Below are 17338 nucleotides of genomic sequence, written 5' to 3' on the forward strand. Positions count from 1 at the left end.
ACCCCAGGGCGTGTCACTTCCTCCTCTGCAGCCTCCCAGATCAGTACACAAAGGCCACCGCTGCTGGAGGAAGAGCTGCTCGGTGACATTCACCTGTGAGTACCAGGGCACCAGCCCTCTTCCTCCTCTCTTCTTACAACCCAACCCCTGCCTGCTCCCTACCACCTCCATGGAATAGGGCTCTGACCCCAAGATGCCCAAGATCCGGCTGAGACTGGAGAAGGCTCTGAACTCATTTCTGAATTCCTAAGATCCTCTTCCCAGTTCCCTCCTCCAGTCTCTCAAGCTCTCCCCGCCTCACCCCTACCCATCTCTCCTGCATAGGTTTCCCAAAAGTGGGGCTGGAGAGGGAGGCAAAGAAGGTAGGGGAATGTATGACTGCTATCATTGGAGAACCTGCCATGTGCCAAAGATTATGTCAAGGTAGGGCTCTCCCAGTGTGACTCCCCAGCAGCTACCCCAGGTGCCTAGTGCCTGGTGCTCAGATCAGATCTGCCAGTGACAGCTTGACAGTGACTACCACGGTCCTGGGGGATGGTGGCCCAGTGGCTCTGTTCTCTTCCCTCCTTGTGCTGCTGAGTGGGCAGCAGAGGATTCCACCTGATTTGGGAGCTCTGAATAGGTTGGGCAAATGCTCTGTTTCTCAGATGGTGAGGGGGAAATGTTAGGGTGTGTATTGGAGTCAGAATCGAGGCCAGGAAAATGGGACAACTACAGAGGGAAAGAAGGGAAGATGGCAGAAGATCCCCTCAAGGGAAGAGAAAAGGGGTCAGGTGGAGCCCACTGGAGTTGATGGGGAGTGATGAGTCTCACCTGTCTTAATCCCTGTTCACTGTCACTTTCTGCCCTGGGATTCAGGTTTGTAAAAAGAGGGGGATAAAGTTGACAGTCCTGCTGCTCTATGGTTAGGATAAGAGGGAAAAGGAAGTAGAACAAAGAGTTGTACAGAAGTGGTGAAGAGGGGCGCCTGGGTGGCTCAGTGGGTTAAGGCCTCTGCCTTCAGCTCGGGTCATGATCTCAGGGTCCTGGGATTGAGCCCCACGTCCAGCTCTCTGCTCAGCAGGGAGCCTGCTTCCCTTCCTCTCTTTCTGCCTGCCTCTCTGCCTACTTGTGATCTCTGTCAAATAAGTAAATAAAAATCTTTAATAATAATTTAAAAAATGGAGAAGAGAAAAGCAGCAGAAAGCTGTCATCAAATTTTTTTTTTTTTAAAGATTTTATCTATGGGCGCCTGGGTGGCTCAGTGGGTTAAGCCGCTGCCTTCAGCTCAGGTCATGATCTCAGCGTCCTGGGATCGAGTCCCGCATCAGGCTCTCTGCTCAGCAGGGAGCCTGCTTCCTCCTCTCTCTCTCTGCCTGCCTCTCTGCCTACTTGTAATCTCTCTCTGTCAAATAAATAAATAAAATCTTTAAAAAAAAATTTAAAAAAAGATTTTATTTATTTATTTGACAGACAGAGAACACAAGAGACAAAGGCAGGCAGATAGAGAGGAAGGGAAGCAGGCCCCCTGCTGAGCAGAGAGCCCGATGTGGGACTCTATCTCAGGACCCTGAGATCATGACCTGAGCCGAAGGCAGCGGCTTAACCCACTGAGCCACCCAGGCTCCCTGTCATCAAATTTTTGAGTGGGTTGGGGGGAGAAATTAACAGAAACAAGCTGCAGGTCGTGTATCCTCAAGTTAGAAAGAAGAGGGAAAATTGGGAGAAGGGAGTTGGCAAGTCCTGGGCAGGGAGTCCCAAGGGCTCCCTTTAGGGGAAATGAGTGGGTTTGAGGTCTCTGGATATGTCCAATCCTGGGGGCCCCGCCTTGACAGATGAGTCAAAACTGGGCTTTGTGCTGCAGCATCGTTGGCCTCCTTGACCACAGGCGTGCAGAGCAAGCAGGGTTGAGGTTACAGAGCCTGAGCCGTGGGCCGACCTTGCACAGGACGGGGGCCCCGAGACATATACATATATATATAGCACCCGAGGTCCTAAGTGGTAGTACAGCTGAGGTCAACAACTTGGCACCCCACCCCTTCCCCATGCTGTATAGAGCATCCATTTGAATCTAGAACCAGGAGGAGGAAGATGCAGGTGCTTCAAGCCAAGGACTTAGTTGGCCTTTCTCATACACACACCACTAGTGGGAATATAAACCGACACAGTTGCTAAAGTGCTTATGTCAGTGATAACCCGCCAACATTACAAGTGATACCTATTTATTGACCCTACAAATCCTCTTCCAGGGACTTAAAAAACATTATTCATTTATTTGCCAGACAGAGAGAGGGGGGGAGCACAAGCAGAGAGAGGTGCAGGCAGAGGGAGAAGCAGGCTTCCCACTGAGCAAGGAGCCCGATGTGGGGCTTGATCCCAGAACCCCAGGATCATGACCTGAGCTGAAGGCAGACGCTTAATCAACTGAGCCACTCGGGTGTCCCTTCTTCCAGGGACATACCCTACAGATTCACTCACACACATGTGAAATGATAAGTGCATGAATTTCCATTGCAGCATTAGTTTCAATAGTGAGCAATTAGAAGCAATTTAAATCCCTATGAGAGATTAACTGTAATGTGATATATCCGTGCTAAGTGGAAATCTATATGGCTGTGAAAATGACAAGCAAGTTCTTTACTTTCTTCAGTAACAGGTTTCCAAGAAAAGTAATTGAAAGAAGAAAAAAATAGAGGACAAAACTGCGTGTATTCTAGAATTGTGACCGTAGAAATCTGTCATTTGATTTGACCATTTGAAGAACATATGTATTTATATTAGTTTGTATATGCATAAAACAATCCCTAGAAGGATTATAAGCAACAAAAGATAATAAAAAATTGATGGTTATTTATTTGGAGTGAGGTGTGGAAACGGAAGGATGGGAGATACGAGTGGGAGATTTGTAAATGTTTTGATATTTCATGTGATAAAATGCACATAAAATTTATAATGTTGTAAAGATTTTTTTTAGATTTTATTTATTTATTTCCGATAGAGACAGAGAACGAGAGAAAGCACACGCCATGCACAAGCAGAGGGAAAGGGAGAAGCAGGCTCTCCACTGAGCAGAGAGCCTGTCTCACGGGGCTCGATCCCAGGACCCTGGGATCACCACCCAAGCCGAAGGCAGACGCCTAACCAACTGAGCCACCCAGGTGCCCCTAAAATTGATCATTTTAACCATTTTAAGTGTTCAGTTCAATGGCATTAAGTACCCTTACAATGTTGTACAACCATCACCACTATCTAGTTTTAGAACTTTTTTTCACTCCAGAACAAAACTGCCCATCAAGTGGTTATTCCTCATTCTTCCCTCCTCCCCAGCACCCCCTGCAATGACCATCTACTTTCTGTTTCTGGGGATTTGTCTAGTCACAAGAGTTCCCATAAACTGAATCGTACAATGTGTGTGGGTTTTTTTGTGACTGGTTTCATTTACTTAACATTGTGTTTTCAAGTTTCAGCGATGTTGTAGCATGGGTCAGGTCTTCATTCCTTCCTATGGCCAAATAATATTCCATAGTGTGGAGATAGCACATTTTGTCTATCTGTTCATCAGTCAATGGACATTTGCATTGTTTCTACCTTGAGGCTATTGTGAATAGTACTGCTATGAAGATTCATGTACAAATTTTTGTTTTATTTATTAAATTCTGTTGTACCATTTTACATTCCCACCAGCAATATATGATGGTTCCATATTCTCTACACCCCCTTTTTCTATTTTTTAAAGAATTTAATATAGCCGGGTGCCTAAGGTGTGTCTGGATTAAGTCTCTGCCTTCGGCTCAGGTCATGATCTCAGGGTCCTGGGATCGAGCCCCACCCCACGTCTAGCTCTCTGCTAGCCGGCTTCCCCTCTCTCTCCCTCTGCCTGCCTCTCTGCCTACTTGTGATCTCTCTCTGTCAAATAAATACATAAAATTTAAAAATATATATATTAAAAATTTTAATGTAGCCATTTACTGGGTATGAAGTAGTATCTCACTGTGGTATTTGATTGGCATTTCCCTGATGATTAATGGTGTTGAGCATCTTTTTCTGTGCTTGTTGGCCATTTGTCTACCTTCTTCAAAGAAATATCTACGTAAGTCCTCTGCCATTTAAAAATGGGGTGGTTAGGGGGCACCTGGGTGGCTCAGTGGGTTAAAGCCTCTGCCTTCAGCTCAGGTCATGATTCCAGGGTCCGGGGATCGAGCCCCACATCGGGCTCTCTGCTCCGCAGGGAGCCTGCTTCCTCCTCTCTCTCTGCCTGCTTCTCTGCCTACTTGTGATCTCTGTCTGTAAAATGAATAAATAAAATCCTTAAAAAAATAAAAAATAAAAATAAAAATGAGGTGGTTAGGGGCACCTGTGTGGCTCAGTGGGTTAAAGCCTCTGCCTTCGGCTTGGGTCATGATCTCGGGGTCCTGGGATTGAGCCCCACATTGGGCTCTCTGCTTGGCAGGGAGCCTGCTTCCTCCTCTCTCTCTGCCTGCTTCTTTGCCTACTTGTGATCTCCGTCTGTCAAGTACATACATAAAATCTTAAAAAAATAAAAATAAAAATGGGGTGGTTTGCCTTTTGTTTGTTGAGTTGGAGGAGTTCTTTATATGTTCTGGATCCTTCCCAGATATATGATTTGCAAATATTTCCTCACTTTCTGTAGCTTGTCTTTTCGTCTTCTCCATAGTGCTCTTTGAAGCACAAAAGTTTTATATTTATATATTTATATTTTTTGAAGTCTAATCAACCTATTCTTTTTTCTTTTGTTGCTTGTGTTTTTGATGTCCTCATTAAGAATCCATTGTCAAAGGGCACCTGGGTGGCTCAGTGGGTTAGGCCTCTGCCTTTGGCTCTGGTCATGATCTCTGGCTCCTGGGATCGAGCCCCATGTTGGATTCTCTGCTCAGTGGGGAGCCTGCTTCTCTCTCTTTCTGCCTGCCTCTCTGCATGCTTGTAATCTCTATCTGTCAAATAAATAAAATCTTTTTAAAAAATCCATTGTCAAGTCCAAGGTCACAAAGATTTACCCCTCCATTTTCTTCGAAGAATTTATAGTTCAAGGACTTACATTTAGGTTGTTGATGCATTTTCAGTTAATTTTTGTATATGTGGTGAGGTAGGAGTCCAACTTCCTTCTTTCACATGTAGATAACCAGTCATCCCAGCACCATTTGTTAAAGACTGTTCTCTCCCCATCGAGTAGTTTGGCACCCTTGTTGCAAATCAAATGGCCGTAAATGGATGAATTTATTTCTGGACTCTGGATTTTATTTCATTGATCTACATGCCTACCCTTGATCTACATGCCACATTGTCTTGATCACTGTAGCTTCCTAGTAAGGCTTGAAAGATGTGAGAGACCTCTGATTTCATTCTTTTTCAAGATTTTTTTTGGCCATTCGGGGTCCCATGCAATTCCATAGGAAGTGTAGGACCAACTTTTCCATCTCTGTAAAAAAAGGCCATTGCAATGTACCTTTCTGATTTTTTTTAAACATTTTAATTTATTTATTTGACAGACAGAGATCACAAGTAGGCAGAGAGGCAAGCAGAGAGAGAGGAGGAAGCAGGCTCCCTGCGGAGCAGAGAGCCCGATGTGGGGCTCGATCCCCGGACCCTGGAATCATGACCTGAGCTGAAGGCAGAGGCTTTAACCCACTGAGCCACCCAGGCGCCCCTACCTTTCTGATTTTTATTTTTATTTTTATTTTTTTTGGTTTTTTTTTGTTTTTTTTTTTTAAAGATTTTATTTATTTACTTGAGAGAGATCACGAGTAGGCAGAGAGGCAGGCAGAGAGAGAGGAGGAAGCAGGCTCCCTGCGGAGCAGAGAGCCCGATGCGGGGCTCGATCCCAGGACCCTGGGATCATGACCTGAGCCGAAGGCAGAGGCTTTAACCCACTGAGCCACCCAGGCGCCCCTACCTTTCTGATTTTTAAAAAATATTTATTTATTTGAGAGAAAGCGCGCTCGCACACAGGGGAGAGAGACAGAGGGAGACAGAGTGTCAAGCAGACACCGTGTTGGGCACAGAGCCAGAGGGACATAGGGCTCTATCTCTTAACCCTGAGATCAGAACCCTGAGATCAGGACACAAGCTGAAAACCCTGACTCAGACACTTAACCGACTGCACCACCCAGGAGCCCCCTTACCTTCCTGATTTTGTCTCTCTCTCTCTCTCTCTCTCTTTTTTTTTTTTTTTTTAAGATTTTATTTATTTATTTATTTGACAGACAGATATCACAAGTAGGCAGAGAGGCGGGCAGAGAGAGAGGGGGAAGCAGGCTTCCCGATGAGCAGAGAGCCTGATGTGGGGCTCAATCCCAGGACCCTGAGATCATGACCAGAGCGGAAGGCAGAGGCTTTAACCCATAGAGCCACCCAGGCTCTATTATTAATTGACAAACAATTAATAAGTTTTTAACAATCAGAAATTTGCCTGGTTTTCCCTGGAGGTCATTCCAGGAATTACCCTGCTTTCAGGCTCTTTCTTCAGTCTATATTTGCTCTGTGCAACATACAAGAAAGATAAAAGTTTACCAGCTGTGGCTTGCCTTCCTGCATTATCCCAGGCCTTTAGAAATTTCTCTTATGGTCTAATCTTTATTCCTCTTGCTACCATGTCAGTTACCTTCCCTGACTCTCTCACACACTCCTTCATTAGCTCTAGTCTTCCTTCCTCTCATTTCTTTTTTTCTTTTTTCTTTTTTTAAGATTTTATTTATTTATTTGACAGACAGAGATCACAGGTAAGCAGAGAAGCAGGCAGAGAGAGAGAGGAGGAAGCAGGACCCCTGCTGAGCCCCAGGACCCCAAGACCCCAGGACCCCGGGATCATGACCTGAGCCGAAGGCAAAGGTTTTAACCCACTGAGCCACCCAGGCACCCCTCTTCCTCTCATTCTTATTCCCTGACTTTCCTTCCTTAAATTTAGAACCCTTGACCCTCTCTTTCTTTTTCTTTTGTTCTTTCTTTCTTTCTCTTTCTTTAATGTTTTTTCTCTTTTTAAAAAGATTTTAGGGACGCCTGGGTGGCTCAGTGGGTTAAAGCCTCTGCCTTCGGCTCAGGTCATGATCTCAGGGTCCTGGGATCGAGTCCCGCATCGGGCTCTCTGCTCAGTGGAGAGCCTGCTTCCCTCTCTCTCTCTGCCTGCCTCTCCATCTACTTGTGATTTCTCTCTGTCAAATAAATAAATAAAATCTTTAAAAAAAAAAAAAAAAAAAAAAAAGATTTTATTTCTGGGGCGCCTGGGTGGCTCAGTGGTTTGGGTTGCTGCCTTCGGCTCGGGTCATGATCTCAGGGTCCTGGGATCGAGCCCTGCATCGGGCTCCCTGCTCCGCAGGAAGCCTGCTTCCCTCTCTCTCTCTCTCTCTCTCTCTCTCTGCCTGCCTCTCTGCCTACTTGTGATCTCTGTCTGTCAAATAAATAAATAAAATCTTTAAAAATAAATAAATAAAAAGATTTTATTTCTTTATTTGAAAGAAAGACAGAGACAGAGCATGAGCATGAGCAGTGGGGAGGAGGCAGAGGGAAAGGGAGAAGCAGACTCCCCGCTGAGCAGGGAGCCCAATATGGGGCTCAGTCCCCGGGCCCTGAGATCATGACCTGAGGCCAAAGTAGACGCTCAACCAACTGAGCCACCCAGGCACCCCTGTTCCTTCATTTAGAATCCAAGATTATGAAAACTGCAAGGCTTGTCAGATTATTTATTTAACTGTCTCTTTACAGATGTGGGAACTAAGGCCCAGAGAAAAAGTCTGATTGGCCATACAGCCATCGAGAGACTGAAGCAGGACGAGAACTTGGTGTGTTTCCTGTTTGGTTCTGTTCCACTGTGGCTTGGAATCTTGGTGACTAGACATTGGTGGGTGTAGACCTTAGTGCTTCGGGGGCTAGTCCCCAGACTCTTGTTAGGCCATTTTGGCCACCTTCACCCTGGCAATGTCTGCACAAAGGAGGGACAAGACTTCTCTGAGGGTCCTACCCACGTGTGGTGGTTGCCTCTTCCCTACATTTTTTTTAAAAAGATTCTATTTATTTATTTATTTGAAAGAGAGAGACTGAGCAAGAGAGAGACAGCATGAACAGGGGGAGAGGGAGAAGCAGACTCCTCTGCTGAGCAGGGAGCCTGATGTGGGGCTCGATTCCATGACCCTGGGATCATCACCTGAGCTGAAGGCAGTTGCTTAACCAACTGAGCCACCCAGGCCCAGGTGCCCAGTCTTCCTGACATTTTAAAGAAATAGCTGAATCCACAGGGAGAGACTCTCAGAGGAGATAAAGAATTGAGGTAGAGGTTTGTTTGTTTTCTTAAGTAAACTCTACACCCAAGGTGGGGCTTGATCAAGAGTTGCATGCTCTAGGACTAAGTCAGCCAGGCACCCTTGAACAGAGTTTTGAGAATGACAAACACAGGCTAAGTTTAGAGGACTGAGAGCTTAGAGGCCCTTCCTTAAGGACCCATGTGTCACCCTTTATGTCCTATTGTAGGCCATGGTGGCTTTGCCCGTAGTTCTTGTTTTCCTGCTGGTCTTGAGCAGAGGGGAGAGTGAGTTGGATGCCATGATCTCCCTGTCCGAGAAGGCCACAGAATGGAGGGATCCTGATCCATCCCTGCCGGGGTCCTGCCAGCCCACCTCCTCCTGCCGGGAGTGCATCCTCTCACACCCAAGCTGTGCATGGTGCAAGCAACTGGTAAAGCTGGGCCTGTGGCCTTTGGAGACTGTGTATAGGTGTATGTGCAGAACAGAGCTCTGTGCGTGATTGTGTGGGCAAATGTGTGATTTCTGGGTGCACTTGGCAGTCCCATGGGTGACTGAGTTTGTGCACCTAGGACTCCTGTGTGTGACTGTGTGTGTGTGCATGCATGTGTGTGCAAGTGTCCTGTGTATACACTTGTGTGTCTGTGTATTTGCGTATCTCTGGAGAAGACTTGGTCACCTTACATTTGGTGGAAGTATGTTCTTGCTGGAACTCACACTTGCATACAGGTAAAGTGAGCTTTGGCACACGCGTACATGTGAGAAAGTGTTTGTCAGCTCAGGCAGCCGTAACAACATACCACAGACTGGGTGGCTTAAGCAACAGGGATTTATTTCTCACAGTACTGGAGCCTAGATCCAAGATCAAGGTGGCAGTCATTTTGGTTCCTGGTGAGAGCCCTCTCCCTGGCCTATAGTCAGGCTGTAGACAAGATCTCTGGTGTCTCTTCTTATAATGGCATCAATTCCACCACGCCCCAGCCCAACCACGTGAGGGTTCTCCCTTCACGATCTCAACTAATCCTCATTTCTTCCCAGAGGCTCCATCTCCAAATGCTTTATCATTACATTGGGGGTTGGTCCCTAATAGAAAGTATATGACTGGTTTTCTGAGTCTGTGTTGCGGGTGCATGGGCTTAGCCTTCCCAAGGTATGTAGTCTCCTGTGGCTGGGAAAGTAGAAGGAAAGGAGGTAGAAGTGGGTAGGTTTTGGGGGAAAGACTTGATCTACCCAAGTGGCCCGGAAGGATGCTGGGGAGGAGGTGTCCCCCTGGCCTGTCAAACAAGAGGGTTCTTTGTTTGTGCCTTAAAGAGACAGGGCTCATGGAGTGGCAGAGCATGGTGGGTACCTGAGCTGGGGGGTAGGAAGAGGGAGAGTTCGATCAGAGATGAGGGCAAACTCCCTAGAAGGCAGAGCTACAGAAGCTGAGTGGAGGCTGAGCCAGCAGGGGGAGAAAGGCACCCTGTGAATCTGGGAGGACCGGAAGAGGATACTCAGAGTCAGTGGGAGATGGAGAGCAAAGATGGGCGAGGCAGTCAGATACCAGTCTGCCTCCTTCAATCTCTGGACCTAGGACTGGCACCAGGGCCAGTTGAGAAGCCACTGTAACCATTTCCTTCCTCTGCCACTTCCCAGCCAGTCCCCAAGGGACCAGACACAGGGGTGGGAGCTGGGTGGAGGGAGGGGAGAGGAGTCTCCTGTTCTGTCCTGGTCCTTCCCCCTCTGGGGGCAACTTAGCCTGGGTCTTAACCTGACCAGCTTTCCCGTTTTGGCCTGAGCATGCAGGAGAGCTAGGACTAGGAGACCAGGCTCCTCCTTTTCTTGTGGTAGTGAGGTGCCTGAGATCTCAACAGGAAGTCTGTGGCCCTGCGGGGGAGGAGAAGGGTAGGTGGCTAGGGAGAGGGGGTTGTCTAGATGAGCAGAGGGTAAGTGTGGTGCTAGAGGAAGTGGGCTCAGACAAGACAGAACCAGGTTTGGAGGTGGCTGTGGGGGGACGGAGAGGGGAGGGCATTCGAGGGGCTCAGGGCACTGTGAGGGGAGGGTCGCGAGCGGCCTGGATCGCAGGTGTTGGGGTGGGGGGTCCGTGGGGGACCAGAGTCCCAACGCGCTTCCCCTTGGATTCAGAACTTCACCGCATCGGGGTTAGCGGAGGAGCGGCGCTGCGGCCGGCGACAGGAGCTGCTGGCGCGTGGCTGCCCCTTGGGGGAGCTGGAGGAGCCCCGCGGCCGGCTGGAGGTGCTGCAGGACCAGCCGCTGAGCCCGGGCACCCGCGGCGAGGGGGCCACACAGCTGGCGCCGCAGCGGGTGCGGGTCACACTGCGGCCGGGTGAGTCCCCGGGGCGGGGCCGGAGGGCGGGGCCGAGGTGCCATCTCCAGCCCGCTGACCCACGCCCGCCCACCAGGGGAGCCGCAGCAGCTCCGAGTGCGCTTCCTCCGGGCCCCGGGATACCCCGTCGACCTGTACTACCTCATGGACCTGAGCTACTCCATGAAGGACGACCTGGAGCGCGTGCGCCAGCTCGGGCACGACCTGCTGGTGCAGCTGCAGCAGGTCACACACTCCGTGCGCATCGGTGAGCGCCCCGCCGGCCCTCGGCCTTCCCTTGCGGGGAGCCTGGGCCCCTACCTGCCCTCTCCTAGTTTTTAGCAGACCTGCTCAGGCTACGGGTTTCTGGTCTCTCCTCCCAAAGACATTCATCTTCCAGGACAGAACTGGAGGGGATTTAAGAGGCTGTCCAGTAGGAGCACTCATTCCACATGAGGGATAACTGAGTCCCAGAGTCTAGCCAGACGGGGTTCAGACAGGGTCAGACAGGGTCAGACAGGGCGCTGTGGATCTACCAACCAGATACTACCCTGATACTGTTACTACCAGATACTGCCCTGATGCCACTGTCTCAGCCCCATCTGTGTCCCTCCAGCAAGGGCTAAATACCACTGTCCCTGGCTGTGCCTTCTGCACTCACATCTCCCTTATTCAAGGGATGCCCTCCTTTGCATCAGGCTATACCCTATTCCGTCTCCTTCCTCCAGAGACCCTGCCTGACTGCCACTGTGTCCTCCTCTTGATCTCCTCCATCCCCCACTGCTCTGAACCAGTGATCCAAACCTTTTGCTCCACCCCTTCCCCCGCCTCCACTGGCCAAGTAGGCCAGATACTCAGACCCTCCATGCTGGGGGCACTTGCTCTCATTATCTCCTCTACTCCTCTGTGACTGTCCCCCTGACCGCCCGCCACTGCTTTCCATGGACCTCTGCCTTCTGAGTCCTCAGCAGAGGCCCTTCCACCCTGCAGCTAGCCAGTGACTTCTGGCACAGCCCTCATGATTTCCGCCCTCCCAGGCTTTGGCTCCTTCGTGGACAAAACGGTGATGCCTTTTGTGAGCACGGTGTCCTCCAAACTTCGCCACCCCTGTCCCACCCGGCTGGAGCGCTGCCAGCCACCCTTCAGCTTTCGCCATGTGCTGTCACTGACCGGAGATGCTAAGGCCTTTGAGCGGGAGGTGGGGCGCCAGAACGTGTCTGGAAATCTGGACTCGCCTGAAGGTGGCTTCGATGCCATTCTGCAGGCTGCACTCTGTCAGGTGAGGACGTGGGGAGGGCATCTGGGTCCGAAGCACTGTTTGGGGCTGAGACGGCCACCTAGGGTCATGCAGTGCCCAATTCTAGGAGTGCCCTTTGTACCATCCTCAGTGTAGTTTGCATATTCATCTGAACAATTTCCTGGTGGATTGGACTAAAGTACCTTAAGGAAGAGGCATGTTTTTCTAGTTCATAAGAAGGCCTCCACCAGCAGCGACCATGTTTGGGGGGCTGGGGAAAAGCAGGGGGCTGGAGACAGGGGGGTACACAAATGACTCAGAATGAGGCTGGCAGATCCTTGGCTCATAGAGCAAGGTGCACAGCCTAACTTCTACCCCTCCAACCCCAGGAGCAGATTGGCTGGAGGAATGTGTCCCGTTTGCTGGTGTTCACTTCGGATGACACATTCCACACAGCTGGGGATGGAAAGTTGGGTGGCATTTTCATGCCCAGCGATGGGCACTGCCACTTGGACAGCGATGGCCTCTATCGTCGCAGTCCAGAGTTTGTGAGTCTCTACCCTCGCCCCACCCCTATCGGAGCCACCCCTCCTCTATGCCCAGTCCCCCCATCCCTGCCTCCTCGCCCTTACCAGTGACCACCCTGCCCTCTTCCCCAGGAGCTCCTCTTCTCCATGTCCCCCCACTGGTCAGACAGAAACCCATGTCACCCCACTCCCTAGCCCCTCCCTCCTCCTTGCTGAGCCTCCCGGGTTCCTCTAGCTGGTGGAACCCTGGTTTCTGGACTTCCTGGGCAGAGGGCATATTGGATGTTGTGGGGGAGACCGGCGGACCTCACCTTATCCCTGTTCCCCTGCCCAGGACTACCCCTCTGTGGGTCAGGTAGCCCAGGCCCTGTCTGCGGCAAATATCCAGCCCATCTTTGCCGTCACCAGTGCCACGCTGCCTGTCTACCAGGTGAGAGCTGTCTGAATGCCGGACCTTCCCGTCGTGAGCCTTTCTCAGCTCCCTCAAAGACCGCTCTCCTCCTCCCCATACGTCCTCGCCTCCCTTCCAGACCCTCCAGAAGCCCATTTCCCTCAACTCCTCATAACCTAGGAGCTGAGTAAGCTGATTCCTAAGTCCGCAGTGGGGTTGTTGAGCGAGGACTCCAGCAACGTGGTGCAGCTCATCATGGATGCTTATAAGGTAAGGGGCTGGGACTGGGCAGCATGGCGAATGCAGGCCCTGGAAAGGGGCCTTTGGGGAGGTGACAGAACTGAGAAGGACTGATCGCTTTTCGGTGTAGCCCCCCACGGCTCTTACCTACAGTTTGTCTATGGCTGTCATTAATCATTCACTCAGCTGGGCTGACACTTGTACATCTGAAGTATCTGGCTTATGTGAAACACAGAGCCCTGCTCTGGGCAAGGAAGGAAAGGAACATTCATTGAGCCAGTATTTCATGCCAAACACTGTCCTAAGTGCTCATGCTGCTTGCCTTCCCACTTATCCCGCTGAACCCCTGTTTGCTAACGATTAGCATCCCTATTTTATATATGAGAATACGGACACAGGGGGCTGAATGACTTGCCCAGGGTCACACAGAGAACAGACAGAAGGGCTGGCATTTGTGCCCCAGATGATCCATAAGGAAAGTAACATCTGGAGCCTACTTTCACTGAGCTTACAAATAATTCAGAGGCATTTTTCACAGGAACCATAGAATTTTACAGGTAGAAGGAACCATAAAGATCCTTAAGTGTTTCTTGAGCTTAGCTCTGTAACCATGCTATAGGCATCTTATGATGGTGATCACATCCTAAAGCCACAGTGAGAAAATCTGAGACAAGATCCAATTTCCCAGGGCAAACTCAATTGAAAGACTCTGCCCTCGAGGGCTTTACATGTACAGGTTGTATATCCTGATTGGGAGTATGAGAAGCAGCTCCTGCATGTTATAAGGGGCCCCACAGCAGGCCTAGGGCAGGCCTGTGGTGGAATTTGGAATGGCTGCAGAGGGCACAAGGTGGGTTTGGAGTCCTGCTTTCATGTGGTTACTCACTGTCTCCCTTCCACAGAGCCTGTCCTCCACGGTGACCCTCGAACACTCTCCACTCCCTCCGGGGGTCCACATCTCATACGAATCTCAGTGTGGGGATCCTGAGAAGAGGGAGGGTGAGGCTGGGGACCGGGGCCAGTGCAACCATGTCCGAACCAACCAGACGGTGAGAGCCAGCCGAGATAGGCAGAAGGAAGTGGGGGTGGGGGAGGGAAATTGAAGCAGGCAGGAAAAGATTGGGGGCAGACAGAGAGAACAATGCAAAAGCTTGGGGTTGTTCTCCCTCCATCCTTTCTGGAAGGGTTTTAATGAGTGGCTTTCTCCAGTGGGTTTCTAAGAGATGGGTGTTAGCATGATCTTATCCCTTCATTTCCTAAAGAATAGGTTCTTGATGATCAATGGGTTTGGCGTGTGTGTGTGTGTGTGTGTGTGTGTGTGTGTGTGTGTGTACACGGGACCTCAAGTCTGATTTCTGCCCATATTGTCCTCAGGTGAATTTTTTGGTTGCTCTCCAAGCTACCCACTGCTCCTCAGAGCCCCAGCTTCTGAGGCTGCGAGCCCTTGGCTTCTCAGAAGAGCTGACTGTGGAGCTACACACTCTGTGTGATTGTAACTGCAGTGACACCCAGCCCCAGGCTCCCCACTGCAGTGATGGCCAGGGGCTCCTACAATGCGGGGTATGCAGGTGAGGCCTCCTGCTTCCTTTCAGCCATGTGGCTCTTCACACATGACCAAGCCCAGTATTTCTTCTCTCCCTTCTTATCCTCCCACTGGCATCTCTAGACATCTTTTTCCAGATGTCCCAAGACTCCACCCTGAATTTCATCTGAAGTTTCCCAGATATGCCAAGACCCTCCCCTCCATTCTTTTACTCCTTGGTGCTCAATCACATACTAGCATCCCTTCAGCCACTCGTCTCTCTCCCACTCTTTAGAGATCTTAGGTTTAGAAGATCCTGGGAAAGATAGGTCAAGGGATGGTAACCCTTTGACCCACCCTTCCCTTTCCTGGCTCTGCCTGACTGTCTGACTCTGCCTCTGTCTTCCCCTCCCAGCTGTGCTCCTGGCCGCCTGGGCCGGCTCTGTGAATGCTCTGAGGCTGAGCTGTCTTCCCCTGATCTGGAATCTGGGTGCCGATCCCCCAATGGGACAGGGCCCTTGTGCAGTGGGAAGGGACGGTGTCATTGTGGCCGCTGCAGCTGCAGCGGACAGAGCTCCGGGAGTCTGTGCGAGTGTGATGATGCCGGCTGCGAGCGACACGAGGGCATCCTCTGTGGAGGTACCTGCAGGCTTTGGGAGAAGGGAGGGATTGGAGTGGCTCCCAAGGGTATTTAGGCTCTGGGGACTTCATGGCCTTAAGGGTGAGTATCGAAGGTTCTGGTGTAGGAGTTGGAGGTGGCTGGCAACCTTGGGAGGGAGTTGGATGCACGGGAACAGACCAGCTTTAGGCAGCCTGTGGTGGCATGTGATGCCCATTGTGTGTGAGGAGCGTGGTTGTCAGCCCAAGCATGGCTCTGCCCCAGGCTTTGGCCGCTGCCGATGTGGATTGTGTCACTGTTTCGCCAACCGCACTGGCAGAGCGTGTGAGTGCAGTGGGGACACGGACAGCTGTACCAGTCCCGATGGAATTATCTGCAGCAGGCACGGAGAGTGCAGGTGCAACCGCTGCCAGTGCTTGGAGGGCTACTTCGGTGCCCTCTGTGAGCAGTGCCCAGGCTGTGCGACATCATGCGAGAGATACAGGTGAGGCCTCCAGTCTTGTGGCTTGGGAGCAGAGGCACAGCGGGACTCGCAGAGCCACTCCCATCTGCCTGCTCCTTCCTGCCGTGTAGTGTGGGTGACAGCTGCCTAGCTGGTAATCTACTGATGTCCACTGGACAGGAACTGTGCAGAATGTGGGGCCTTTGGAACTGGCCCCCTGGCCCTCAATTGCAGCAGGGCTTGTGACTCTCTCAACGTGACCCTGACTTCCGCCCCTATCCTGGATGACGGCTGGTGCAAAGAGAGGACCCTGGACAACCAGCTGTTCTTCTTCCTGGTGGAGGAGGGAGCCGGAGGCAAGGTTGTGCTCAGAGTCAGACCCAAAGAGAGTAAGTGGGCAGGGATGCTATGGACATGCCAAAGGGAGCCCTGGAAGTTTGATTGGTAGGGCCTCAAAACTCAGGTTGGGGAGGTGAAGAGAATGGGAAACGAGGCTAGGGGTTGAAGTAGAGCAGAGTGTCCAGGCAAAAGTGGAGGTGATGGACCAAGTGGACAAGACTAAGGTCTTGGCCACTGAGGATAACCTTGGCCACTGCTGGGTTCCCTTTGTTTTCAAGGACAGGCAGGGATGGGGAGGCTGGACACATTGTGGGCAATGGCCGATCAATCCCCATGGCTCTGTTATTTCTTCCCCATAGGAGCAGATCACACGCAGACCATTGTGCTGGGCTGTGTGGGGGGCATTGTGGCAGTGGGACTAGGGCTAGTTCTGGCTTATCGGCTTTCTGTGGAAATTTATGATCGCCGAGAATTCAGGCGCTTTGAGAAGGAGTGGCAGCGGCTCAACTGGAAGCAGGTGGGGAAGACTGCCTCCTACCCTGCTGGGCTCTCCCTGGTTAGGACCTCTTTGCTCTCTGCTGCCCATCCCCCGCCCCCCAGCCCTGGCTCCTTCCACTTAGGCCGCCCCCTCACTTTGGTCTGTACCTCCCCTGGCCCATCCCGCTGCTAACTTCCATCAGCTCTTGGGGTGCTGCTCAAGTTTGAGGTTGGCCTCTTAGGATCAGATAAAGCCCAGGGACTCTTCCTCATCATTTCCAACCTCCTTTCCCAGGACAGCAATCCTCTCTACAGAAGTGCCATCACGACCACTGTGAACCCTCACTTTCAGGAGGCAGGGAGTCCCCTTCTCTGAAGCAGAGGGAGGAGCACTCCTCCCAGGGCTCTTCTCAGCTGCCTGGAAGGGGACTACTGAGGAATAGTCACCACCCACTTCATTCTCAGAGTGACACCCGAGGGCTGCCTACCCCTGCAACCATGCTTCCCTACCTCATGAGTGGGGGTTAGCCCCCGCTCCCCGTATACAATAAAGAGTCTTACCTCAGAGCACCGCTGTCATCTTGCTTTTACCCAAGGCCAGAGCAGGCTGTGGAGCCTGGGCCTCAGGAAAACATGTGCTCCTTCCTCCCACCTGAGTGTTGGGAGAGCCTGTAACCTGACGTGCAGGAAGGAGGTTTGGTAAGCGGCTGGCTGCCGGGCGGGTAGGGGGGGGCGCTTCTCCATCCCCAGGTAATGCTGATATGGGAGGACTTGCAGACACACACTCAGAGACACGTTGGTACCCCGCCTCATTTTGTTCTAGCATGCATGTTTTTTTCCCCGCCCCCTGTATTCAGAAGTGTTACCCTGTTTTCACTTGCACTTGTTGCTCTTCTGTGGAGGGGAGTTTTAAACAGTGGTTTCCAGGATGCTGGAGGTTTGGAGTGGTTACATTTGGGGGGAAAACAGAAAACCACTTTGGCCCCAAAGAAAAAGCTTTCCCAAAAAAAG

The 17338-nt window shown here is 51.1% G+C and overlaps 1 protein-coding gene across 3 annotated transcripts; it reads left to right on the forward strand.

Annotated features, from left to right (window-relative positions):
- On the forward strand, nucleotides 1–16894 carry ITGB7 (integrin subunit beta 7). 3 transcript variants are annotated; one of them, XM_059185209.1, is made up of 16 exons: nucleotides 1–95; nucleotides 7696–7831; nucleotides 8458–8661; nucleotides 10353–10554; nucleotides 10631–10801; nucleotides 11571–11812; nucleotides 12160–12318; nucleotides 12632–12727; nucleotides 12869–12958; nucleotides 13831–13977; nucleotides 14303–14496; nucleotides 14866–15089; nucleotides 15334–15553; nucleotides 15692–15900; nucleotides 16210–16367; nucleotides 16623–16894. In XM_059185209.1, the coding sequence occupies exons 3-16, from the start codon at nucleotides 8461–8463 to the stop codon at nucleotides 16701–16703; spliced, it is 2394 nt and encodes a 797-aa protein (XP_059041192.1). In that variant the 5' UTR covers nucleotides 1–95; nucleotides 7696–7831; nucleotides 8458–8460; the 3' UTR covers nucleotides 16704–16894. The 3 variants fall into 3 exon arrangements, with proteins under 3 accessions (XP_059041192.1, XP_059041191.1, XP_059041193.1); XM_059185208.1 differs by having other exon boundaries at nucleotides 7696–7772; XM_059185210.1 differs by lacking the exons at nucleotides 1–95; nucleotides 7696–7831; nucleotides 8458–8661 and adding an exon at nucleotides 10179–10199.
- The last annotated feature ends 444 nt before the right edge of the window (nucleotides 16895–17338 follow it).

The sequence above is a fragment of the Mustela lutreola genome, chromosome 8 (assembly GCF_030435805.1).
Source record: "Mustela lutreola isolate mMusLut2 chromosome 8, mMusLut2.pri, whole genome shotgun sequence".
NCBI lineage: Eukaryota > Metazoa > Chordata > Mammalia > Carnivora > Mustelidae > Mustela > Mustela lutreola.

Bases quoted from the DNA above. Each gene is read 5' to 3' on its own strand.
- ITGB7 (XM_059185209.1), top strand. From the start codon at position 8,461: ATGGTGGCTTTGCCCGTAGTTCTTGTTTTCCTGCTGGTCTTGAGCAGA. The intron at 11,813-12,159 runs GTGAGGACGTGG...CTCCAACCCCAG, and splicing joins TGCAGGCTGCACTCTGTCAG to GAGCAGATTGGCTGGAGGAA. The intron at 12,959-13,830 runs GTAAGGGGCTGG...TCCCTTCCACAG, and splicing joins TCATCATGGATGCTTATAAG to AGCCTGTCCTCCACGGTGAC.